Genomic DNA, 26,052 nt, shown 5'->3' on the forward strand with positions numbered 1-26,052 from the left:
ACTATAATGCCTCTCAGCTCTTTAGTGTTGCAAAATATGAAGATCAGGCACCTTAGCACTCAAATATAGGAATAACAGATTACTAAGAAAAAGATGATTCTGAAGTGCAAGAACAACATTGTACAATGTTATAGGGACAGTAAAATAGTCTATGTCTTCTGCACATCCTTTCCTCAGAAAAATAATCTAACCTCAGAGTTAGGTATGTGAGGGGTTTTTATTTTTAAAATTTGGTTAATGCTATCTCCCATCAGAATTCAATGAGAGGTTCAATTGTCAGTTCAACATAAGATTCTCTCTTACAAAAAGCATTGTCCCTACAACCACACACCAGCGCTCCATTTAAGAAAAATGTACCTTGACAAGTTTTGTGCTTAACGCAGGGTCAGCACTTTCCCAGTTCTATGATGTTTAACTGGCCTCTTTCGTGTAAGAAAATAGGAGACAACAAGAATATTATGCAAGTCACAATGACTGAAAATTACCTAAGCTGCTAGATACAGAGATAATACCTCTCAGCCACTTTTCTGTTTCTGTAAGAAGGGAGAGAGAAAAGACTTACTTTTTTTTTTCTAGACCTACTTATTTGAGCAAGTAGGACCTATGGCAGAGTGCTCTGTAAAACAAGCCAGCTGGATCCTTAAAATTATCTGGATGCTTATAGGTAAAGAGTGTTCATCTCATTCTATTTTACCTGCAGATCTCATCACCCTGATACATTCAGGAAGCAAGCTCTTTGAACAGGATCCTCCTCCTCTAGAAGACTTAGGGATCCCAGATTAAATCAGCTGCTTCTATTTTCAGCTCGCTTCTCTAGGTAGGTGACCAGCCCTTAGCAGGTACTGACAGCTGTTTGTTTTGTGAGCTGACTCAGAGGCTACTACCTCTTTTAGGCAGATCTTCATTTTCAGCCATGTGCCTGCAGAACGCTGTAACAAATTCCTGTAAAACTTACCATCCGAAACTTTAAAGCATTTCCCAAGGTAATTTCTCACATCTTCTTGAAGGAAGAAAAGTAGATTTGTGTAATTCTATCATCACATTCCATGCTGAATCTAGCAACCCATATTTATTCAGGATGGTTAAATATAATAGTAGTAGGAATTTAGTGAGTAGTGACAAGTACTTTGCTTTTTTCTTCAGGCATCTCGTGTGTGAACACTTCTGCCTCAGCTGAAGAGAGGCATCTGACGCAAACAGTTTTTCACCCCAAGTGTCAACAACAGAATTACATCAGTTTAAGCAAATTGTTAAATGCATGTAACTGCAAAGACAAGCCTTGTAGGACAATAAAGATTCCTCAAGTCTTAAGCATAGAATCATAAAGGTTGGAAAAGACCTCTAAGATCATCAAGTCCAACCATCAACCCAACACCACCATGCCTCCTAAACCCTGTCCTGAAGTGTCACATCTACACGTTTTTTGAATGCCTCCAGGGATGGAGTTTTACTAAAGTCAAGGTAGATAAAATCCACAGCCTTTCCCTCATCCACTAGGTGGGACCTGCCTTTCATGAACCTGTGCTGGCTGGGCCTGACCCCCTGGTTGCCCTGCACATGCCAGGTGAGTACACTCAAGAGGAACTGCTCCATAATCTTCCCGGTACCTATGTCAGGGTGACAGGCCTGTAGTTCCCCAGATCCTCCTTCCGGCCTTTCATGTAGACAGGCGTTGCATCAGCAAGCCTCCAGTTGTCTGGGACCTCCCCTGTTAACCAGGACTGCTGATAAATGATGGAGAGTGGCTTGGCAACCTCCTCCGGCAGCTCCCTCAGCACTCCCAGGTGGATCCCATCTGGCCCCATAGACTTGTGAGCATCCAGATGGTGCGGCAGGTGGTAAACCACTTCCTCCTGGATTATGGGTGGCTTATTCTCCTCTCCTTCCCTGCCTTCCAGCTCCAGAGGGGCTGAATACCCTGGGGATAACTGGTCTGACTATTAAAGACTGATGCAAAGAAGGCATCAAGCACCTCCACCTTTTCCTCATCCTTGGTGGCAACATTCCACCCTGCATCCAATAAAGGTAGAGATTCTCCTTGGCTATCTTTTTGTTGTTAATGCATTTGTAAAAACATTTTTGTTATCTCGTACAGCAGCAGCCAGACTGAGTTCTAGCTGGGCTTTTGCCTTTCTAATTTTCTCTCTGTATGACCTAACGAGATCCCTGTACTCTTCTTGAGTTGCCCGCCCCTTCTTCCAAAAGTGGTAAACTCTCTTTTTTTTCCTGAGTCCAAGTAAAAGTTCCCTGTTCAGCTGTGGTTTAAATATTCGGAGAGTTAAAAGGGGTTTCTGTTGAGCCCTCAGTATAGTGCTGAATCGCAGAATCTCCTTCTTAGTGTTGGTAGAGATAACAAAATGGGAAACTTGAAGCAAAGGAGCTTTCCTCTGGTGTGTTTGGTTACTGGTTCTAAAAAACCACAGTGTTCAATAGTCTGAATAGTACATTTGTCCCCTCTTAAACAGGTCCCCATCCTACAATTGAAGGTTTTAATCCTACTTTATCTCCAGCAAGCCTGTACATGCAAGGGGGGCAAGGGAAAATAGCAAGGAAGGAACTAAACTTTAGAAGCACATTCACTTCTTTGCATACAGCTCAGGTTTAAGCAGAGCAGATTAGTTAAACCACAAAGAGGGTTTTGTTATTGTTGTTGTCTGAGGGGGGGTTGTTCTGCTTTTGAGAAGAAAGTAACCGAGAAGTATAAACTTTTAAAATGGTTTCCGCTGAGTTGTCCAGCTAAATTGCCACAGTAAATCTCTCCCACACTCCCTATCTTCACAGTGAGGAAGGCCCACTGTCCAGGCTAGCATGTCAGGCAAACATGGCAGCAAGCCGGTGCGTGACCCCTTCTCGTGGAAGTCTCAGCAAATACTTCCCAGCAAGATTAATTTGCTGTAATTTTGATTCCTGCCCATGTGTTTCTTCTGTTGGGCAGCAACTGAAGGTGAGCCCAGCAATGAGTTACACCTGTGTCCAGCTCAGCCCTTTGAGCCACAGCTTCCCTAATGTCTGTACAGAGGCCAGAGCAGATATAAACAGATGGGAGAAACATGGCGTTTTGCTTGGCTGGCATCTGAGTGTCATGGCTTCACAGCCTCTTTTTGGTAAAGCTGTTCCAAAGCAGTTGTTTCTCCCTTTCAAGGCTAGTTTTGAAAATCTGTGAAGAGAAAGATGCCTTTAATTTCTGGCAGAATGTGTGGAATTAGAAATGCAGGGAAGGGAAGATCAAGTGGTGCGCCGCGATTTCACCAGTTTGTTTGAATTTGTCTTATTCTGGTCCTCCATCAGGACCTCTTAAATCCAAGGTATTTCAAAACATAAATGACTCTAGCTGGATTATCCACATACCTAAACATACACTTTGCTGGCTCTACTTCCTCTTTTACTTCTGCACATAAACACAATTCCCCAGAAACCTCCTACCAATGCTAGGCACCCACTCCAGACATGCCAGTTGAAGAGTGGCACAGCATCCAGCCCAGCAACCCAAGGTTGTGTGAGCAGTATACTGTCTTCCTTCATTAGAAAGAGGAAATTGTGCCCAAGTAAGAATTTTTTTAATGTCAGTGGTGATACCTTAATGCCCACCTTCCTCTCTCCTAATGAATAAGGTAGCTATCCTAGTTAGAAAAATGCATGAAGTAAAGCCCAGTTTCCTCCTGATTTCAAAATCCAAAGCCAGCTATCCTACAGCTGACAATCTAAAATAAGCGAACTCGTGCCATAAACTCCTCCCAAGCCTTTTTACCACATGAAGGCAGCAGTCAAGTGCTTTAATACAAAACATGAGACTTGTCAGACTTGCAACCTTAACCACAGTTTCAACTTTGTTTCTTTCCCAGGCAGTAACTACAGAAGAGCGTTGTAGAACCAACTTGGAGAAACACTGCCCACTGACATACGGAAGGCTGTCTAAAATGCCTACATTCTGCTTTCCCCCCCATTGATACACATGCCATCCATTCTCACAAAAACCTCAGCCGTGAGCTCTGTTCTGCACAAGCAAGAGACGAAATGTAGGTGGGTGTAGAAAACCCCAAAGGCAGACGTGAAGCGAGAGAACTTGTTAACCACGAGCAGCTTTTTCTTCAGTAAGTGCATGTCAGTTGCCAAGAGCAGGCTGGAATCAGTATGCACAAAAACTTATACACTACAATACTTGGAGTCTGCAGACATCAGCTACACCAAACCCCAATCTAACCCTAATGACTTGGGAAAGTCAGTGAAGTAGCAGTGACCTGGCAAGGAGCTGAACTATTTTCCAAAATGTATTTCTATACAGCAATGCAGACTTCAGCAGAGGAGGGGAGGAGAACAGTGTTCTTGCATTGGTGGCTCATTCAAGCTGCATTTCCCTCCTACCGCTTCCACTTTTCCAGACTTTGGCTTTGATTCTTAGAGTGGTGACACCTGAATCCTAGGCTGAAAGGAGACTAAATCATGCTGAACAAGTTTGTTCAAAGGTAGTGTAGAAAGATCAACTCTAACAACAAATTATGAAGCTTCTATATCAAATCCTGTTAAGTTTTTAAGTGCAATGAGTTGATCTGCAGATAACCCTCACCTGTTCCAAATGGCCACAAAATGTGGCATTTGAAGAACTGTTGCATTTCATTGTAATGATAGCAAACATGATGCTGACTTTGTAACATGCCTTAGCATGTTAAATCTGCTCTAAAAATAACATTACTGCAAAAAATTAATTAGCTTAATTCAGTGATAAAAAAAAAATAATCCTAAAACCTGCTCTTGGAACAGGTTCCTTTACTAAAAATAAGACAGAGCCGCACACAGTCACAGTACAATCCATTTATTAGCATACCTTGTGAGCCATTGGTGTTGATCCAGGGAACAAGATAATTTTGGCACTTGACTCATTTCAGAGGTACTCAGACCCTGGTTAGTAGAAATGGATTTTAATAGGACTGAGTGGGCTACTACACAAGCAACTGTTTTTCCTTGATGTGGGAAATTAAATATTTTTCTGAGCAAGTAAAAAAACAGTCCAAGAGATGTGCATTGGGCCAGGTCACAGTGCTTCGTTCCGCGGGGAGTGGTCCCAAGCTGGTTACCACCAGGGTCCAGTCTGTTCCCTCCCGCTGCAAGCAACTCCCAGCAAGTCTATCAAGATGGTGTTAAATACCGCAGTGCAGTTCACCTCTCAAAAGCTTTCATGTGATTGCTGAATGTACACATAAAAAAAACTGGCTTCAAGCAGTTGATGGATCACCACAGTTGTTTTTGGACAAAGAGACTTCAGGATATTGGCTTCAGAAAGGAAGAAAGACAGACAAAAGGCAGGCCTGCCTCTCTTAGCCCTGAGATAGCAAATATCCATGTTCCTGGTTCCTCACCAATGCCTCCACTAATACCTTTGAGGTACTGATCCGTTATTCTCCACTACGAGGGTACAAGGATTACAAGGGTAGTAGACATCCTGTCCGGGGTAATAAGCAGCTGCCTGATTAATTACAGCGTAGAACAGAATTCATAGACATCATCAGAACAGAGTTCAGCGGTGGGAAAGGGGTAAATATTTAATCCAGCTTCAGCTGGCCAAAGCCGGGACTGGTGTCAAGATAGGGCTGATAAGGGTACCAGTGCAGGCACTGCAGGTCAGGAAGACACCAGCACTGAGTCAGCCTTTGCAGAGCACTGGGGTATTCCCTCAAAGAGGGATACCTGGAGCACTAATAGTTGCTCCTTAGACCCCTAACCATAGCCATGTGTCTACTCCTGCCAATGCTCCCACCCAGTTATAGTGACATTCCCTTTCTCACATAACCAGCATGTGCCACACTGCTATGGGAACTTGTCTTACAGCATCCACGTGGCACCGTGCAGCCAACAGCAGCAGCGACTGAGCTCTCAGCTCCTGGAAATAGTGTTACGTGCGTTAGCCTTATCCAATGAACTAATGCTGCAAAGGACTGTTACCAGCCCTACAAGTATGTCAGCCAAGGCAAAGCTCTACACAGCTATTCAGGTGCTCGCTGCATTATGCTCCCCAGACATATCTAAAGCAATCATCTGAGCTCAGAGGGGCTGCTGCGCCTGCCTGGGACAAAGGGGGAATTAACCTTGGTGGGTTTTCATCCCATGTAGCTAGGCTGCCACCAAGACCACACTAGCAAGTTTAAAGCTAACACCAGCATACATACATAATACATACACAGTGCTGAAATAACTTAGAGCATTGCCTACTATAGAAAATAATACTGAAAATAATCAGCAGATGGCACAGCCTCCCCTGGCAAACTGCATTCAGTTCTGGTTGCCAAAGCTTAAAGATCCTGCAGAAAGAGAAGACATGCAGAGACAGTCAGCATGTTATCAGACGCCTAGACAGTTTGGGTTGAAGAGAGACAGAGAAGCCACAGTTTTAGAAAATGGACTATCTCTTAGAGTAATAGACATCAGAGAAAATAAAGCCAGGCCCCTTATTTCCTCTCACAGCTGAGAACACAGGGACAGATTGGATTAAATGAAAACAAAAGGCAATTAATTCAGGAACTCTAAAAAGAATTTACGTGCTATGGAGAATAAAATTATATTGGTTCTCATTGCCAGAAAATATTGAGTCTGAGAGTTTAGTTGGATTAAATAAGGGATTAAACATTTTAATGGAAGAGGAAGGCTGGTTACATTAAATAGTTGTTTAAAAGTTAGGGGTATAAACTCTCACGCTTTAGAAGAAGAAGAATCACAAAAGGATAGTGCATAGTGTTTGTACAACACCTAGAGGACCGAGTACTTGTACTTCTATTTTTAATAATAATAGTAGTAATGCAAGTAATTAATTTAAACGGGCCAAAAACAAACCTCCCCAAAAGGAAAGGCTGTTAAAACTTGTTCAGTACAACCTCACATGTACTGTCCTTTGAAACATCTGCTGCTGGCCAACATTAGGTACAAAATACAGTCCTAGAGGGGCTGAGTGCCGCTTATCCAACCAGGGCAGTTCCAGTAAGCCTCAGTGGCAAAGCACCTGAGTATGGTTTGGGCCACAGTCCCAGTGTAATCAGTACAGAGCTATAGTGGTGCTCTGAAACAGGTTAGGACAACTGAGGAGGGTATTGGCAGGCTTGCCTACAGTACCAGTAAGGTGTAAAATTAGGCGAAGGAGATTGGATGCTTCCTTCCCTCCTCCTGACTCGTGCAGGACTTACAGAATGTTGCTTACAAGGATTCTCACAGCTTTTATGGTGACAAGATCTAGGAGAAAGAAATATTTTGACCTAGAACATGTGAATTTCAGAAGACATTGCCAGGTCTCTCTCTCACTCATGTTACATGGTAATTTATTCTAACTCCTGAATGGCAGCCGGTTAAGTAGGCTTAGGAGAATAACCTCATAGTTTCAGTCCTTTGGGTGTTTCTATGCCTATTGGGGTTATGGGTATAAATTGAAAGATCAAACCAGGTTAAACTAGAGTTGTGACAGCACCTAAGGCAAAGAAACTCCATTTGAGCTGCTGTAGCAGGCTGGCTTGGGGGAGGCTGAAGGTACAAGCCACATCCCTCTATGTTTCCCAGACAGGTACTGTTGCTGCCGGTGTGGAACTTGGCATTTAATCCCCTGCAAGACTAGAGGTCTGTAATATAATTGCCCTCGGTCCTCCTGTGATTTTAATTCCTGGGAGATAAGGAGCAGTCTACAGCCTGCGTCTTAGGGACTCTCTGCCAGCAGCTGTAGGACAACACAGCCAGCCTGGAGCCAAGCACAGCGCTATGGAAGGATCAAGCCTGGCACTTGAAACCGGGTTATCAGCACAAGCTGCACTGCAGACATTCAGCTCCTCGAGAAGAGGCACAAACAGATCAGATCTCTCTCAAAGGCCAGATTGCAGGGGTTCTGACATTGCATGTTTTTGGGATTCCTACAATTCTCTTTGAAAATAAAGTTTCCATTGCAGTCCATTGCAGCGTTGGTAACCCAACTGTCCTATAATCCCTGGAGAGGGTAAATGGAACTGTTTAGTTTAGCATTCACACACAAAAATTGGCCACCTAGCCAGGTCAGCCCGTTTACATTAAGCTGTTTTATAGAAGACAAATTAAACCTTTAGGCAATCACTACCTATTGAATCCAAGGCAATTTCTAGGACTCTGTAACCACATGCCCTGTAATATGACATTGCTAATCCACAGGCTGTGCTCTGTCTTCTGTTCTTGCCTTGGCAATACCTAGGTACTGAACACCTCAGTGCCTTGAGCGTAGACATTCCTGACAGCAGGCCAATGCCTGACCCATTCATTGCCTACCCTACAGAGCGAACGCAAAACATGCACATCTGGCCCAGGTTCCATGTGTCCCATTCCATATGACTACTCCACATTTGGGTCCTTGGTTATACACCAAAGCTTGCTGCCCTTGCTCCTGACCAGACCCGCCTACTCCATGGCTTGTCTACAGACGGCGAGAACACACTGTGCATTGCACAACTGTTAACGCACTTATCCCCTCTGTCTGGTTTTATATTTTTCCACCTACTTGACAATAATAAATTAACTTACAAAAATGATTAAGGCCTAAGAAGAAACTCTGTTCATTTGTTTGGACGAGAGGGAAGGAAGAAGTTGAAGTATTCAACCGTGTCTGCTTTATCTCAGCATTATTTTTGTTCAGGCTGAGAACTACAGCTTGACGGCACTGCTTGCATACCCTCAAGTTAAGCCAGTTTACTCCCACTGAGAGGAATGAAAAGAGAAATAATGCAAAGAAGAGAAGAGAGGAAGCATAGCCCAGACGTTGCAACAATAGGACCCGCTTCAGGAAAGCGGAAAGCTGCTTTGCAGCACATTACACCGCAAGAAAATTACTCAGTCCCTGTGTTTGTTCTGTATCTATACCCCAGGAGTATTTCCATGTTTCATGGGAGAACTCTGAACACAGAGATATTAAAAACTAACATCACAAATAAAGGGCAGCTAATAACTATGGTGAATAAGGTACCAAGATAAAGTCCCCACAGTGCTCTTAATTTGTCACTCAACATCTTTATGTTTGAGATTAACATTACATGTGGATTTAAAGAAAAATAACATGTCTATTTAGCCTTCTGAGGTCACATTTTAAAGTTCTTCATAGTAACTATGAGGGCAAGAAAGGTGTTCTCTCTTAAAAATGAAGATTCACTCTCATACCAACAACTGATTGTAGGAGATGCTACTTCAAGGAAGAAAGAAAGAAAAAAAAACACAAAAGAACCACTATATTGAGAAAGCAGCAATAAAACCATAGCATCTGGCAGCTGGAAATGTGTGCTACAGGATTACAGGAGGAGGGACAAGCATCTCTTAGCAAGGGCAGACACTTTAAAGGGATCGTGTGGGAGTAGACCTACTATTCAGAAGAGAGAAGGTTCCCCCTAGAGACATAACAGGGAAGGAAAAAAAAAAACCAACTGTTGGCCTGTTCCTCGGCTCAGGTCAAATATTCTGGTTCCTGGAATTGAAGAGAGCTGTTACGAAAAAATATCTGAAGATTTCCACTGTGCCAGAGCCTGACACCATCTTCCAAGCATCTCACCTCTCCTTGCAACATTTTTCAAGTATGCAAACATACAAAAATGGGAATAGATTTACAGAGGCAGGTCTCTCTCCACTTCTACCATTTCTGCATGCCAGGGCAAAAGAACAAGTGTGATTGCATTACAGGACTCATATAGTCAGAGCAACATAGATTTGTCATTCTTACCAGCGTGCGCCTGCTTTCTCTGCTCAGAGATTATGGACTAAAGTGAAACCAAAGACTTCAAAGAATCAGCCATAACTGTTTTTCTCTCACTTCTACATTATAGTCTTTTCCCAGTGTCTGACAACAAATCTCCATCAGTCACAGGCCGGAAGCCACAGCCTTCTGCTGCTGCAGGGCAAAAGGATCGTATGTTGAAGTTTCTAGAGCTCAGACATTTTCATTTTAGCTTGGTCACTTTCTTGATCCAGGGTATGTATTTGCTGACCTTTGTGTACACACCAGGGGAATCCTTCCGACCACAGCCGTAACCCCAGGAAGTGATCCCCAAAATGATCCAGCGTCCATTTGACCTCTGACACATGAGTGGCCCTCCGCTGTCACCTTGACAGCTGTCCACCCGCTTGTCTTCAGAGAGGTTCCCAGCACAAATCATGCGGTTAGTGAACTTCTGCCCATAACGGACCTCACAGTCTTCCCGTGGGAGAAGAGGCACCACCCCCTGCAGCAGGGTTCTCGAATAGGACTTCCCTGGAACACAACAGAGCAGCCAGACCAATTCACATACAGACAACGGCAGCAACCTAGAGCAACGGTGCTCCACACAACAACAGATGTTTGTACATTTAATGTCAAGACTGTAGCACAGAAATAGGCCAAGCTCAGCATCTCTGAACCAACAGAACTTCAGAAAACAGTGCTGCCAAGCCAGGCCACAAAAAAAGAGCCATAAGATCAAAGAGATGGGGAAGAGGTTAGATCAAAGGATGAGTTTTACTCCTGGTTCTGCCAACAAGTAACTTGAATCTTGTTCAATTTATTTCACCTCTCTGAGCCTCCATTTCCTCCTCTGTGAAACAAGGACAGTGTTTTCTCAAGGGAATAAATAAAGTAATATTTGTGAAGTGCTCAGTCCTCAGAGAAGTTTTGGAAGATGTTTCAGAGGCATCCAAATACTGTTCAAAGGGAGCTCACTTCGTCTTTGTCCAGATTTGTCTCTAATTGTGCAAATCTCTCTACTACCCCAGACTTGCTCAGAATGTAAGGTTCCTGTGCTATAATGGAGCGTGACCTTTCGGTGCCCAAGTTTTACAGTAAGTTCACAAGGTAGTAGGTAACTGCACCTCTCATTGGGAAAGCTGGCTTTGGTGCATGGGAGGGATTCTAGCCATTAAGTCCCAGTACAGCTTAAGGGCGTTGCATGGCCAAGTTGCTCCTTGATCCTCCCCAGATACCCCAAAGTGACAGATGCATCTCGTGCAACTTACCCCAAAGATAAATGTATATTTGCAGTTAAACACTTGGGGTAACAGCTACAAAGGATGGGTAAGTCCAAAATCAACAGACAAGCTCCTGGCACTGTTTGCCTTTTGGCAGCAACAATTTCTGAACATATGGGCTTTGCTCCAGTCACAGCAGCCCCAGAAGGGCCTCCTTGCCCCAAGCCCTGCGTTGCATCTCTGAGTCCCAAATGGGGAAGGACTGGACAGCCAGTTATAAAGCTTTGTTTACAGTTCAAAGCTGTCTCCAGACCTTGCTAATGCATACATGTTAGGACTCCACCGAGCCCAGCATTTTAAAATATTCCTTTGAGAGTGTTAAGTATTTAGTAATTAATACTTTCTAGAATACTCCCTGCTCCCTTTTACCTAGCAAGCTCCATAGCAATGTGCTGCAAGCGGACACGTACAGGCTGTCTCAAACATAGTGCAGAAACCAGCCTCAGAGCCCAGGTGTCTCTGCAGCAATATCCAGGGAGACTGAGCGAGATAGTCTGAGAGAGATTCCTTCCACCTCTAAGGCCCCACTTCACTACTGCAGTGTCATGAAGAAGGCAGGAAGTCATGGAAACGTGGGGTCTCCCATAGGGTTCATACACCAGCTGTGCACAGGCTGCTGCCTAAGGGGTCTGCTGTGGGCAAAGATGTGTGTAGAAGGGGGAAGAAAGAGAATACTGTGGCCAGATGGCAGCATTGCTCTCCTACAGCTTCAGAAGGATGCTATGGCAACCAAAACTTCCACCATAGGCAGGCTCAAGAAGCCTCAAAATCAGAAGAAAACACAATGGCACAAAAATCACCTCACCTCTCCACTCCTTGACACCATGTGTTGGCACAGACAATAGGAGCAGTAAGAACACCTTGACTTGTGCAGTCATAAATTAATGGCCTGTGTAGGCTCCTGAACCCAGACTCACCCACCTTTCTTGCTCCTCAAAGTCCCAACACTCACCTGTGTCTCCCCAGCCGGAGATGATGCAAGCTTGCCTGTTGATGTCAGAGTTCTCTTTCCTGTCGGGCAGGCAGACAGGCAGAACATGGCGATTGAAGGAGAGACAGTGCCCCTCTCTGCCCCGCACCCGGACCAGGGCAATGTCATTATCGTTGCTGCCAGCCCAGTAGTTCCTGTGGAGGACAATCCGCTCCAGTGGAAGCTCCCTCTCAAACTCATCCTTCACACCTGTGTGGTAATCACCCACCCGCAGCAGGTAGCGCCGCACATCGACACCAAACCTGGAGAAAAAGGCAACTCAGGGTCTCGATACACCTACTAAGAGAGAAACAGACTCATGCCAGTCTCAGTTGCTATGAGACTGAACCACCTCCTCACAAACTGATAAAACAGTGCCAGCTACAGGACTGTGGGACCTCTTTAGCAGATGTGATAATGCCAGCTGTTGGGGTCAATGGGTGTCCCATGCACAAGACACTTTTTTTGTCCCCTATAAAAAGGGCTACAACAGTTGCAAGGTGTGTGACCTTGTGTTCACAGTTCCATAAAGCACTGAGGAATGTCAAAATGCTGATTCCCTTCAAGTTGTAAAGCCTCAAAGTTAAGAGGGCAGATGTAAGCAGTGAAGGATAAAGCAAGCCTATATTGAGTCATCCCCATAAGTGCCCCATGATCACACACATCATAACCTGAAGGTCTTGTTTTAGAAACTTTGCTCATGTGGCTCCACTGGGCTGGGAGAACAGCCTTGCATGAGGTTATCTTGTTCATCCCTTGGGGCTCCCCACTCACAAACGCACCTTTTGAAGCAGTGGGCTGCAGTCACTACCCAGCAGCTGCTGATCAGCGTTGCTCCGCACAGCAGACGAGTATCTCGATGAAAACCCTTCAACCGTAGTGAGGCCTGCCATGGCCAACTACCTCTGAAGAAGAGACAGAGAGTAATAGGCATCACACACACAGGAGCTGTTTTCCTGTTTTCCCACCCACTTTGCCCCATCTGGGCTCAGCTGGCATGCATTCTGCCCTAGATGGGCCCACTGGTTCAAATCAAGTTCAAAAATCACCAGTGAAAATGTGTGAATGTATTCAGCATTTGCCAGTCTATTTCCAGAGCCTGCAGGAAAGCTGGAACCAGTTCTGGCTTTCCTGGCAATTACAGGATAGTACCTGAGAGACTTGTTTCCACCTATGATCCTTTTCTTGCGACGGTGAAGCAGGCGCATCCCACACACACCAGATTCTGGACCTGTGCAGCAAAGAGAGCAGTTGGATAGATCCCTTCAGCTTAAGTACCAAGAATTGCTGTCACAGAGCCAAATACCATTTGCCTTTCCTGAGGGCATTAATCCTCATGGTGGTTGACTGCATTGTGTTATGCATATGGAATTCATAGAAGATTTGGTCCCATATGTTTCCTCAGTTTTGGTGGAGGTGCTCACCTCCAGTATCTGTAGCCTTATGCAAGGAATGGGACCTATTCTACAGCTATTTCCTCAGTGCACTAAACCACAAAGTTTGCTCATGGTTACAGCTCTAAGGAAGGGTACAGTGACTTGGCTGTGGGGAAGTTCTGCAGGCTCAAAGGCCTGACGTGGTGGACCTCCTCATTCTGGAGCACCCTGTGCTCCTAAGAAAGGACAATGAAAACAAGGGAAAAGTAGGAGGTGCAGGACAGGACATGCTTATTTTGTAGGTGAAGTTTCAGCCAAAGAAGAGAAGAACTACAGGGGAAAAGCATAAAAGCATGCAGAGATACTACAACTGGAGCCCCAGATTTCTGCATAGAAGAAATGGGCACATCACCTGTTCTTCTGATGTCTTGGACCTTCTCTTCCACATAGTCACAGATCACACCAGCATCCTCACTGTGCCAGCAGCTGTGAATCCCAGTGTCAGGTCTGACACACTGCCCCAGGGTGTGCTCCGTGCCACTGCATTCTATGTATTCCAGATTAATTGGCCCGTGGCCTTCACCAAAATAAGCCATTGCCCTGGCTTTTGCAGTACCACTGCAATTAGAGAGAGGGTGGCTAATCAGCAATAAGCAGGAGCCAGGTGAACCTGATGCACCAGCACACTTTAAGAGAAATGATATTTACATGTCACTCTGCACACAGACAGTAGTACAGTACTTGCTGAAGGCACTGTAAGAACAGGACCCTATTCCCACAAGCATACGCAGGTGTGCAAAAACTAAGAAATGAAGCCCCCAGAAACAGGTCCAGAAAGAAATGATCCCCCTGAGAACTGTGTCTATCTATAAGATGCATGTACCAGAGCTCTTACCTGAATCCAAGTTGCCTGCAAACTACCGCAGCATCTTTGTCTGTCCAGCTGTCATCACAGACACTGCCCCACTGCCCATTCAGGAATACCTCAACCCGTCCCTCCTTGGTGCTTTCTCCATCCACCAGCCGCACGGGAGGTCCTGCAGCAGAAAACACACGGGCTGCTGTAAGCAAAAATACCTGAGAGTGTGAGGTGCACAGAACTTGGGTTCTATAGGAAAAGATGAATGCCAGACATCAGTAAGCTTTAAAAAAAAAAAAAAAAGAGTGTTTCTATATGAAGGCTAGAAGATTATGTCCCTCATTTCACCTTTGTGGTGGCTCAGAAGACTACATACATATTAATTTATTTAATATATACTGGAAATCATTAGTGGATCATATTCTAAAAGCTGAGTAAACAGAACAAGAACAGAAAGATTTTAACTCCTGAGCCAAGAGAGGACAAGCTTAAACATGCCTTGGAAATAAATCCACTAAATTATAAAACTGTTTTGTTATTCTGGGCAAGTTCTACATCCAGGAAAAACAAAAAAGTTGGATGCCATCTATTTCTAGAAAAAATGTCTGACAATTGGAAAGTCTCCTGCATAGGAAAAGGGCAGAATATCAGACCACATATAAATAATGGAATTTTGGTAACTTGAAATACATTCACAATTTTAATTACAAGTGTGTCACCCACACAAGAGAGTGCCAGTTTCCACACAACAACCCCTCATATCTGAAGTCCTCTTGTCTTGGCAAGGTGTGACACTAATGTAACTACACCAGTTTCCTAAAGGGTCTAGTTAAAGGGGACGCATGCTCCCACAGACAAGGGGCTGAGGTGTCTCATTTGCAAGCAATGGCACACTAAGCCACCGTTCCTCAGCCCCTCAGGTTTGTTTTAGAGATTACCAAAACAATTCTCTCCAGTTTCACTTTCTCTGCAGGTCTGGTTGAGCCACACCTCTGTGGCTGTGCCCCAAGACAGCCAGGGCTCATTCCTAGGAGTCTTCCTCAAGAAGCAGCCCCCTCACTGAGACAGCACAGGGAAAACTCCCACATCTGCTAGAGCTTCCAAAGGAACAGACCATCAGGTGACACTTCCCCACTGTCTAGGGCAAGGTGAGTTACCCAGGCTGCCATCCATGACTGTGTTGCTCTCTGGGGAACAGCGGACTCCCACATCCTCAGTGTGTGAGCAGTCATGCTGCCCCCAGTTGCTGTGGGGACAGTCCAGGAGGGACAGCTCTGTCCCCAGACAAGCCACATCATCCAGTAAGATAAAGCCTTGGCCAGCAGCGTAGTCCCCTTCAGAGGCCAAGGTAGCAGGACCACTAGAGGAAGGAAACACAACATAACATTCATTAAAACTCATTAATCCCACAGAGGGACCCAAGCTCAGACCCAAAGGGAAACTTCCCTGCAGAGCTCAACTGTGATATCGGTGGCCTCCTGACCTAAACCACTCAGTGACACACAGAATGGAAGTCAAGGAGCTTGCACATCTCACCAGCTTCTGTTTCGAGGGAGGCCCACTCAGACCAGTCCATTTTCTAGTGTCTGGTCAAAGGCACAGTCATAGTAGCACAGAGGGCCAGCTATACCACAGAGGCTGCTTTGCAGATGTGACACCAGGTACATCAATTTCGGGAGGGGTTAGTAGATGAGGTATCAAAAATATCAACATTTAAGTAATTATCTTCCTTTTTATAGGAAGTAGAAACCAGGAGTTGAAATGCAGAAAGCTGCAAACTTTTAGGCGCTACAAGGGATGACAAACACCGTATGCAGCTGAACTCAAAGGGAAGAATTCAGTTTAGTCTTTTCTTAGTCTATAAATTTTACAAGGATGCCCTAATCATATTTAAAAAATCCATAAAAACTAGTTTACTGGCTCCAAGGCTACAGTCTCCTGATTTTAAATATTCCCCAAATTCGCACCTGGAGGGATGATAGTTCAGCAATGGGCTGAAAGAAAAGCATTACCAAAAAATCCCTAATGCTACTCTTTTTTTGCCCCGACGGTCTTCGTTCAACTACTGAAGTGGGCGATGCGTTTAGCTGACAGAGCAGATGGGTGATAACATTTAGCTGACAGAGCAGAGGGAGTGGCAGTGCTGAGCTGATACACCTGGAAATTTAAGGTGTAGCGAGACAATTTTGTGACTTTGGTGAGGAGTTCATAAAGACAGTATCAAGCCTGTTATCTGCTTTCAAAACAAGCTGAGGCAAGAGATAATAAAGATTTTTTTTTTCCCCTGGAAAAGGGTGTGAATACCTACTAATCCTTCCCGAATAAAGTTGTACAATGGAAATAATCCTTCTAGAAAAGACAGCATTGAAGGAAATAAGGCCCAGCCTATCCCAGTTAAGGGGAATGGAATCTAATCCCTGAAATTAGGAAGCACAGACACTACCCATGCTCTCAGTCCTACCTGAAGCCCAGCTGCCTGCAGATCACCTGGGCACCGAGGTCTGTCCAGCCATCATCGCATACTGTGCCCCAGGCTCCATTGTAATAAACTTCTACCCTGCCTTCGCTGGGGCTGTGGCCACCAGCCAGCCTGACAGTGCCCTCTGCAAGTGGTGGGAGAAGGAAAGATCAGCACTCGGTGGGGGTGAAAAGAAACAGCCTGTGCCGCACTGTTGAAGTCTCTGTGCAGCCCATGAGTGAAAGAAACCAAAGACACAGATACCCATGGATACTCAAAAAACAAATGTTCATTGCTCCCAGACATGTCCATCTGTCAGGGGATGATTCACCTCAGCGTTTCCATGGCATGTGTGGAAAGCAATAGGAACACCACCAAGCCTAGCTCTGATCCATTCCCACCTGCTGTTTGCTCTCTGCCTCCACATCTGGCAGCCCTTGTGGGAGCCATATGTAGGAGCCCTGCAGGTTCCTGAAGCAGGGGAGCTATCTGCTGAGCAAGCTGTGTAATATGGGAGTAAGACAGACCACATCTGACCGACACAGAGCTGTAGATCTGTACCTGTGAAAGGGTCACAGGAGACCCCAGCATCTTCAATGTGGTCACAGTTCTGCTGTCCCCAGTCACTCTTCTTGCACTGGTCAAGTGAGAGTTCATTGCCTGAGCACTCCACTTCATCCAGCAGGATTGGGCCAGATCCCTGCCCATAGTGAGCCCATGACAAGGCTTTTGGGTTCCCACTGCAAATGGTACAGACACATATGCTCACAATATGGAAGGTCCTTCCAAAGATAATGGGTATTTCTGGCACAGCGGTGTTGCCAGCTGTTAATCAAAATACCTTATTGGAAAGTTTTGTAACAAAACCTTCCAACACATAACAAAAATATGCCTGTAACGTGAACAGTTCAGAGGACAATGGTGTTTCAATCTCAGTGACAGGCAAAACTCCCAAAGTTTGAGGGATCTCAAAATGGAATGATCTATTTTAAACAATTCTGTACTGATTTGATTTTCAAGAATGCTTAGTATACAACAGCTCCCATGTTAAGTGCTGAATGGCATAGATGAGAACAAGGTGCTCTCTCTTGCTTTCTTTTCTGAAGACGATAAGGGCAGTCAGTGAAACTGGACATGTTTAAACTTAACCAAGTAAACATCTGCAGTTCACATATGGAAATCACCATGACAAGTTATCACTGAGGCCAAGAAAATTTGCATTAGGACATGTGTGCAAAAATAACAAACAGGGATAAACATAAACCAGCCTTGGATAGGGAAGCACCAAGTTGTTTGTTTTGTTTTTTTTTTTTCCACAGCATAAACCCATAAAACTGACAGGAATTAAGTACAAAATCCCTTTACAGGATGGTCAGTCCAGAATTACCTTTCCCGGGGTTTCTGTACACTTCCCATAGAAAGGGCTGGTACTACAGAGAAAGTACATGCTGTCATGTTCTTCATTCTGCTTACCTCTGTTACCACTCTATTAGGTAGAGCAGGGAAATTACCTGAGTCCCAGCTGCCTACAAACTACTTCAGCATCCCGGTCGTCCCACTGGTCATCACAGATGGTACCCCACTTGCCATCATGGTAAACCTCCACTCGCCCTTCAAAGCTCTCCTTTCCCCCAACTAAACGCAGTGGGGCACCTACACCTGTGCTTCAAGAAAGGGAAAGAGCACAACAGAGCAAGACAGAGACAAAGCACATCCAGCAGTTCAGGGTGTAGAACCATTCACCAGCCAGAGGAGGTCTTGGGATGCTCTTGTCCCACCCTGCCACATCCTCCCCTCTAAAGCCCTCCCAGAAGCATCCATGATTGCAGCCCATAGTACAGGTGCCGCTGGTCCAGGGCTGGCTCTTTAACTGTTGCTACAGTGACTAGGACTTTGCTGCCTGCAGACAAAATCCTGGTTTGATAAAAAGGGGGTGTGGTCATAAGCAACAGCCTTCTTTCAGTGATTGTAGAAGTATTCCCACTCTAAGTATTTGGGGTTGGGAAAGGATGGATAATTTTCCACTGGAAGGAAGATAACCACCTGTATAGCAGGAGAAAGAAGAACATGCTCCAATGGTTTGCTCTCCACAGCTTTACAACCTTAGATTTTACATCCTATCAGCACCACTGATATGAGAAATGGTGTGAACCTCCCTTTGAGATTTACCTTCTGGAGGGACACACGTTACCACAGCACTCCCCTGGTTACAAGCTCCTGACACAGCTTCCTGATAGCCACACTGCAGCAGGGCTTTCTCATCCCCGTGGCAGTTTGCTGACTGCAGGTGCAGGGGAACAGGCCACAGTCCGGGATGACTCTTCTTCCCAGCTGTGCCGATCTCACTGGTACAAAGAAAGCAACAGAGCAATGAAACGCCATAGCACTGCTTGACTAACGATTGTTTTCCCTCAGTTCTCATGACTCTCCAGCCCAGTTGTGGCATTTCACATCCCAGTCAGCCTAGTTGTTTAGGAGTACATAAGGGGGCGGCCATGTACGGTCTAATGGGAAAGTACAAGCAAACACAAAGCACTTCCCACTATCTAACCTATTTTGTCTTCCTACTTACTGCAGAAGAGTTGGTATAGTCAGAAATGGCACCCTCATTTGAGAGTGATAAACGAACCCATCAACAGTTTCAAACATGCAAATATCTGCATCACCTTCTTCCTTCTCTGTGGACCTTATCTCCCTGCTATTTGGAATTTCGAAGGTCCAAAACCCAGATTCCCAGAGGGTTCACACTTTCAAAATTTCTAATAGATCACAGACTCCAGCTGGTAATACTAAAAAGGGGTTACAATCTTACAGCTCACTCATCACAGCCTGGAGCACCAAGCAGAAACTACTGCTTTAAAAAATTCTTACAAATGTAGGTTTGTGTTTGACACAACCACTGAAAGAAAACAGTAGGAAAGGACCCTGGTAAGTGGGAAATGAGCAGACAAAACAAACTCCTGTCATCCAGCCAATGCATTATGCCAGAGGGTCTGTAACCAGAGAGACTGTTCTTTCCAAGGCCACATGAGCACGTAACTCTCACAAGCAGACTGAGGTTCCCACCTGAGACCTAGTTGCCTGCAGACAACACTAGCATCCCAGTCAGTCCAGTGGTCAGCACAGATGGTGCCCCAGAGTCCACTGAAGTACAGCTCCACACTGCTATCCTCAGCCAACCGCACAGCACCTTCCAAAAGAGAAGGGGGGGGGGGGAAGCTGGTATCTTCTGATGGAGGTTTCAGATCAGCAAGTCTCGGACTTGAACTGCACCTGGCTTTTCTCATCCGTGTTTTGATGGTGCTGCCACTGAAGTGACTTGTATGAAGGAGTGCAGGACATGGCACTTCCCTGGTTCCAGCAATTGCAGCTCGGGAGGATGGCTAGTACTATGTCCGTTTCAAAGCCATGGTACTACTGGCAGGAAACTGGGTTCTGCCACAGATCCAGGATTTTCCTTTTGTGAAATGGAGGTGATTTTACATGCCACCTTGAAAGGGGTATGGAAATGGCAGGCTCTCTAATTCCTACGCCACTCCACTGATTTATTTTCCATTGATCACCTCACCTATGAGAGTCGCTGTTGCTACAGCTAGATGTTCAATAACAGCAGGTGAATCCTCTTTAATTTCTCTAAGAAAAGGAAGTGCCAATGTAAATGCCCTTTCAGTTCCCACTGCACTACAAATATCTACCACTGTTTAGAAAGCACATCTCCTCACTCAATTATATACTGTGAAAAGGGTACACCTCTGCCTGTAGTACCTCAATGCAGGCACACAGCATGACTACACTTGTTCTATCATTCCCTTTAATGAAGACATCTTTGAAAGCACTTCCACTGAAAAGGGAAAAGACTTTGTAATTTCATGTATTAAACCAGTGCTTACCTGCTTTTCAAAATGCAGGTAAAGGGAGGAAAGTCAGAAAACAGGAGGACAAACAGAATGTTTCAAAGAGTGCTGCACTGGAGTCAGGGTACTGAGAGAGCTCATCTCCCTTGCATGCCTCAAAATAAGCAGCAGTCCTTGTGTGAGCCACAGAAGATTTTTTTCCTTCTCATATTTGAACTGCTGTAATTACATGAGGAGACGTCTGATTTGGTTGCTTAAGGAGCAGGAGTGGGCTATTTTCCACATAACTGAAACAGTTTTCAAAGTGGCTTAAGTTTACAGTAAAAAAAATGAAGTCTCCTTGTATGAGAATAAAAACATCTATACAAGGCATTATGGCTACATCAGCTTAAATCTACCCCACTACTATATATAGACATTCTTCTCCCCACACAGGCTAGTCTCTAGTCCTAATTATTTTGACAAATTTGAGACAGTTATTGTACTGTGCTTCTTTCACAGGGTGTCCCACCTGCTGCTTGCAAGTCTGTGCAGTGTACATTTCTGGCCTGACCCCCCTCAAGACAGTGCAGTCTGGGCACTGGCAGAGACAGGCAGCAGCCCTTACCTTGGTTACAGTCGCAGTTAGCCCATCCGATGGCCCCTGACGCAAGCCGGTAGAAGCACCAGGGTGTAGTTCCCCCATCCGGGTTCCTGCAGTGGTTGTGGTCCCCCAAGCCACGGTTTGGGTACTGCTGAACATAATCGGGGAACTCTGCCCAGTTGAGGCACTCTGCCCCGGCCTCAGTGACCGCTAGCGAGCCATTGTAATACCCAAGAGGTCCAACACCACACACACTGGACGCTGGGCACAGGAAGGGAGCTGTTAGCATCACTCAAGTCATCACACACCAAGGCTCAGACAATGTAGGAGATACAAGCTGATCTCCTGAAACACCTCCCTTGTCTGCGGTCTTGATTGCTACCTGCTTCATTTAAATTTTGTCACTCTCCGAGGCTGCTGCACAAAGAATGTTTATAATATGCACTATCTAAAAACCAAACTGATCTGAAGGTCATGAACTGCCCAGATAGACTTTTGAAATGTGTAACTCTGGGCCCAGACATGGGCCAGTTGAAACATGGGGACAACTGGACATGGACAATTTGAACCAGTTCTCATTACTGTTTATTTCAATAGATGTTCAAGCAGCACTTCAGCCTGGCACACATTCCTCCACTTCCTTCCCCACCTGCTTTGGCACATGAACAAGATACTCTTAAATTTGATCCTAGGCTCTTTAGAAGATTAATTGCCTGTCTAAATTGATTGAAACTGAGAAGAGTTTAAAATCAGCTATAATTTCATTCTATAGAGTGGGAAGGTGGGAAATGACATTGTATTTCATTGTATAGGTGTTCCCTAAACACCTTAGCATATCACCTGGCTTACGTGAACTTGGCCAATGTACAGGAAGGGAAGGGGACCCTATTTTGGGGTGGGGGGAGTGCAGGTGCCAATGTTCCAGGCTGGTGCCCATGTGCAATATCTCATGCAAAGAAACCCCGGCAATGAATTTAATATGGTCTTTAACAAAAGAAGAACACTCTCCATTCATGAACCTGAAATAAGAAAGAGGTAAACCAGAACCAAATTCTGTGGGAGGGAGGGCTTTTTCAAGTGCGTAACGTGGGAAAAGCAGACTCAGAAAGGGGTAACAGTTACAGCTCTGTTCACTGAATAAACAAAAAGAAGCCAACACTTCCAGAAAACCCTTCTGCCATAAAGACACCTAGGGCAAACAGCAAGGTTACAAAGAACTTTGCCTCATGCCATTTGCCTTCTAGCCGCTGCCGAGCCCAGAGGGAGTAAGTTGCAGCTGAAGGTTAACTGCAAGGCACAAAAATGAGAAGCAGTTACAGGTAGGTGTCTGGAAAACACACCATGCACTTTGCATCAGCTGGGACCCTGGGAGGGGCTGTATGGCAATTCAGTAGTTATTAGGACAGAGGAAAGGTGAGCGTGCAAAAAAGTCTAAGGCAGAGAAAGAGATGAAAGGAAAAGAACGTGTGGGAGGAGTAGGGAACTGCAAGAGTATTAGACTCTTGAAAGTGGTCTGAGCATTTCGGAGAAGGAGATAAACAGACACCGAGGAAGGAGAAAAGACTGAAGAAGTGAAGGACAGAAAGGAGGAACGCCAGGCAGCAGTGGTTCTTCGTACCTATGGTCTCAGATCACCACTGTAGGAAAGAATCTGCCTGATGACTGAATGAATAACTTCGTGTTCTTACCTGCACTCTGCAAATGGTTTTGGCTGGGCTGGGATCCCAGGAAAGCCTGGGAAAAGAAACAGAGCAAAAGCAGAGAGATGATTATCCGATGAAATAAACATGGGCATGTCCTAAAAGCAGCTCGGACTTTTGCTGCTTTAGGCAAACACACCCTAGTAACCAGCCTCTCTCCAATCTCCCCATTGCTCCTCTTCAAATCCAATCACAGCTCTGCCCACTAACAGCAAAATGAGTAATTACTGGCTTGCAGAGATTTACCCTTGATCTAAGCGCTATGTTACAGGGCTCTGCTTGTTCTTTTCCAGTAGAATTGGAAGCTTGAGTGAGATGCCTATAGAAAGAAAAACTAGAAGAGAAACATTGTTACCAGTAATAAAAATAACGAATAGCCACTCATTCTCTCTCTGTTTATAAGGCAAACTACCTATAGCCACAGCAGCAGAGATATACCTACATGATGGGAAGATGCTCCCAGAGATCCCTGTTAAAATACTAATAAACATCCATGTACAAAGTGGGAAACACCTAAAGGGAAAAATACAGCAAGGCTTTTTGAGGATTTTGGTTTTAATACATGAGAATATGATATGGCCTATGGTGTTATTATCCAAACAGGGTTAAATAGCTAAGAACAAAGAAATAGGAAACAAAGCCTTCAGAGTTCCAGCATCCTGTCCATCCCCAAAACTGCATTTCCTCTTGTAGGTAGTGTTTTTGGTGGTTATAACTTGACTGCTGGCTGAGAGATAGGGATCTCCACTCAACACCATTACATGGTGTGCAGGCAGGTGCAAGACCTTCACAGACCCAGAGTGAAAAGAAGAAACTGTACATGCTTCTACTAGCTCCTTGTAGTTTCATGGATTTCTAAATACTTTTAAATGAACATTTCTAATACTTTTATATGCACAAGGAGTTGTAATTCACAGAGCAGAGGTGTGCATGTAAAGATTACTAGCTATTGGAAATGGTTCTGGTTTTCTTCAAAATGCCATAATTTTACTTCTCTCATCTTCACCTCTCCCTGGAAAAAGGGAAGAGTAAAATTTGGAATTAAACCAAATCCACTTCTGGAATAAGCAGAGATGGTTCCCATAGATATCTGACAAGCATGACACCTACTTGTAGCAGATGTCATTTTAAAATCAAACCTATGAATAAGGTCCAGCAGGTGTTGACAACCACGGCCAAGCCCTGGCACCACCCTCCAGAAGTCAGAATGTGGCACTGCATATTGAAGATGAATTCCTGACATGGTTCAGAAACAGCAGATCAGATCTCAGGTGTGTATGTACAAGGGGATGCACAGATAACACAGCATTTAACTGAAAAGCCCTTTTCAGCCAAAAATCCATCTTACCTGCCTGTATCAGGCTGTTGCAAGCCCACATAATGGTCTGTGAACCGACAATGCTGAAGGACTTATCAGGATCTCAAAGCTCTTTGCAAAGAGAGGAAAGTGAGCTAAGCTACACCTTTGTGACTGCACCAAGCAGGTGACTGAGCCACAATCCTGGTCCCCCAAATCCTAGCTTTTGGTGTGCCCCTGCACACACATAAGCTTGCAGGTGATAGAGGTATGGATTGGACAAATAACAGGCTATATATGAAAGTCTGGACCTGCTCTTCTCTGAGACAGACCGTAAATGAAAGAACTGCAGTCCAACTAATATGTTTCCCTTCTACCGAAAGATTAGTTGCTGCCAGTTCCCATAGCAGCTTCCAAAATCCCCTAATGCTGACCATCACCACCACCAAATTTTAGTACAAATAGCCTGTGCTGCAGTCACTGCCCCAGGTCCATGTAGCTATAAATCATCTGTCCATAACAGCAATAGGGGTAATCAGTCAATCAGCAAAAAACAGAAACAAAGGATCTCTCCTGCCAGGGTCACTGCAGCGCTTGAGAAACATAGGAAACCTGAGCCAAAGCATCTGCAAGCCCTTGTGCATCCTGCTTTTTCTGAATTTCACAGGCACAACAGAATAAAACCTTCCCTAGCCCTTCCCAGAGACCACAGCTGCTTAGATGCTTTGGAAAACATATTCAAGTAATAAAAAGATCTACTTTGAGGATATTAAAAGAGCCATGTGACTTCCTGCAAGCAGAAGACTAACCATTTCTTACCTCAAGACATCTGAGACAGGATAACAGGCTCAAGAGCTGTACCAGGAGCCGGAGTACTTTGAGGATCTCCATCCTTCCTGTACAAAGTGGGCAGAAGCTTCTTCAAGCATCACGTTCTCGTCTCGCTGCCGGGCTCAGCGGCTGCCTCCTCCCCGGGCTCTGCAGCTGGGTTTCCCCGCGAGCAGGGCACTAGCCGCTCCGCACCGGAGGGAGCGGGGTGCCTTTTCCATTTCTATGTAGGGAAGGGGATGTAAGGGAAGGGATCAAAGTTCCCAGCAGCATCTTAGAATTTCACTTTCTCCTTCCTTTCCTCATCTCTCCTCCTCGATTTTTCTCTTCGGAAAAGGGAAAAAGAGGGGAGAGAAATAAGGGAGGAGAACATGCCCCAGAATTTCTCTAGCACCCTTAAAAACAGGAGGAGGCAAGCGCCGGCGGGTGGGGCGCAGCCCTCAGCCCGCTCCCCGCCCCCCCAGCCCCTCTCCGGGTACGCGCTTCTCCCCGGTGCCAACCTCCCCGCCTCTCCGCCCGTCTACCCAGCGGCTGGCCCAGCCGCTCCCTCCTCTCCGGCAATGCCCCCTTCCCGCGGCTGCCGCTTCCCCCGCTCCCCGAGGCTGCGGCTGCGGCGGGGAGCTGGGGCTGTAGCCTACTGCAGCAGAACTGGGACGGGAAACGGCTCGTGCGCGCGCTTGCCAGAGATTAGACTTGTTGGAAGGAATCTGGACTTTATCCCCCCACCGCTGCCTCCTCGATTAGCTGCTTGCAGCTTCCTGAGGTCAAACTCTCCTCAGATTTGAAGCCAGGTAAATGAGACCCAGAAAACTTTACATTATGCACCTTCCAGGTCTCCCTGTGGAAAACCCACAGGTGGCACAGCCCTCTCCAGGGTGCATTCCCAATTTTCAGCCCTGCACCTTGCCACCATTGGTCTCGCTTCCAAAGATCTTTTCCATTGACTGTCTCCTTGACCTCAGACTGTAAAGTTACTTTACTCGATTGGCTAGGGTGCTTTCCAGAGGGTTGATCGTTATTGTATTGCTATTAACAATCCTTTGGGGTTTTTTTCAGTGTTTTCTGCTTACTGCCTCTTCATATTTATTAGGGTTAGAGGCTACAACAAAAGTCTTAACCATTATTAAATCTAAGAAGGGAATTGGTCAGT

At 45.4% G+C, this 26,052-nt stretch overlaps 1 protein-coding gene across 1 annotated transcript; it reads right to left on the reverse strand.

Moving 5' to 3' along the window:
- Window positions 1-4,794: 4,794 nt before the first annotated feature.
- Window positions 4,795-25,574, reverse strand: LOC142064497 (neurotrypsin-like). Its single transcript, XM_075109555.1, has 16 exons — window positions 25,403-25,574; window positions 24,894-25,226; window positions 22,766-22,811; window positions 21,102-21,338; window positions 19,707-19,830; window positions 18,810-18,985; window positions 18,152-18,299; window positions 17,202-17,380; window positions 16,644-16,785; window positions 15,340-15,542; window positions 14,219-14,360; window positions 13,736-13,941; window positions 13,100-13,178; window positions 12,730-12,852; window positions 11,930-12,210; window positions 4,795-10,228 (listed from the first exon to the last, which is right to left on the reverse strand). Exons 2-16 carry the CDS (start codon window positions 24,963-24,965, stop codon window positions 9,918-9,920), a joined length of 2,469 nt encoding a protein of 822 aa, XP_074965656.1. The 5' UTR covers window positions 24,966-25,226; window positions 25,403-25,574; the 3' UTR covers window positions 4,795-9,917.
- Window positions 25,575-26,052: the final 478 nt, after the last annotated feature.

Source organism: Phalacrocorax aristotelis, chromosome 14, assembly GCF_949628215.1.
Source record: "Phalacrocorax aristotelis chromosome 14, bGulAri2.1, whole genome shotgun sequence".
Lineage (NCBI taxonomy): Eukaryota > Metazoa > Chordata > Aves > Suliformes > Phalacrocoracidae > Phalacrocorax > Phalacrocorax aristotelis.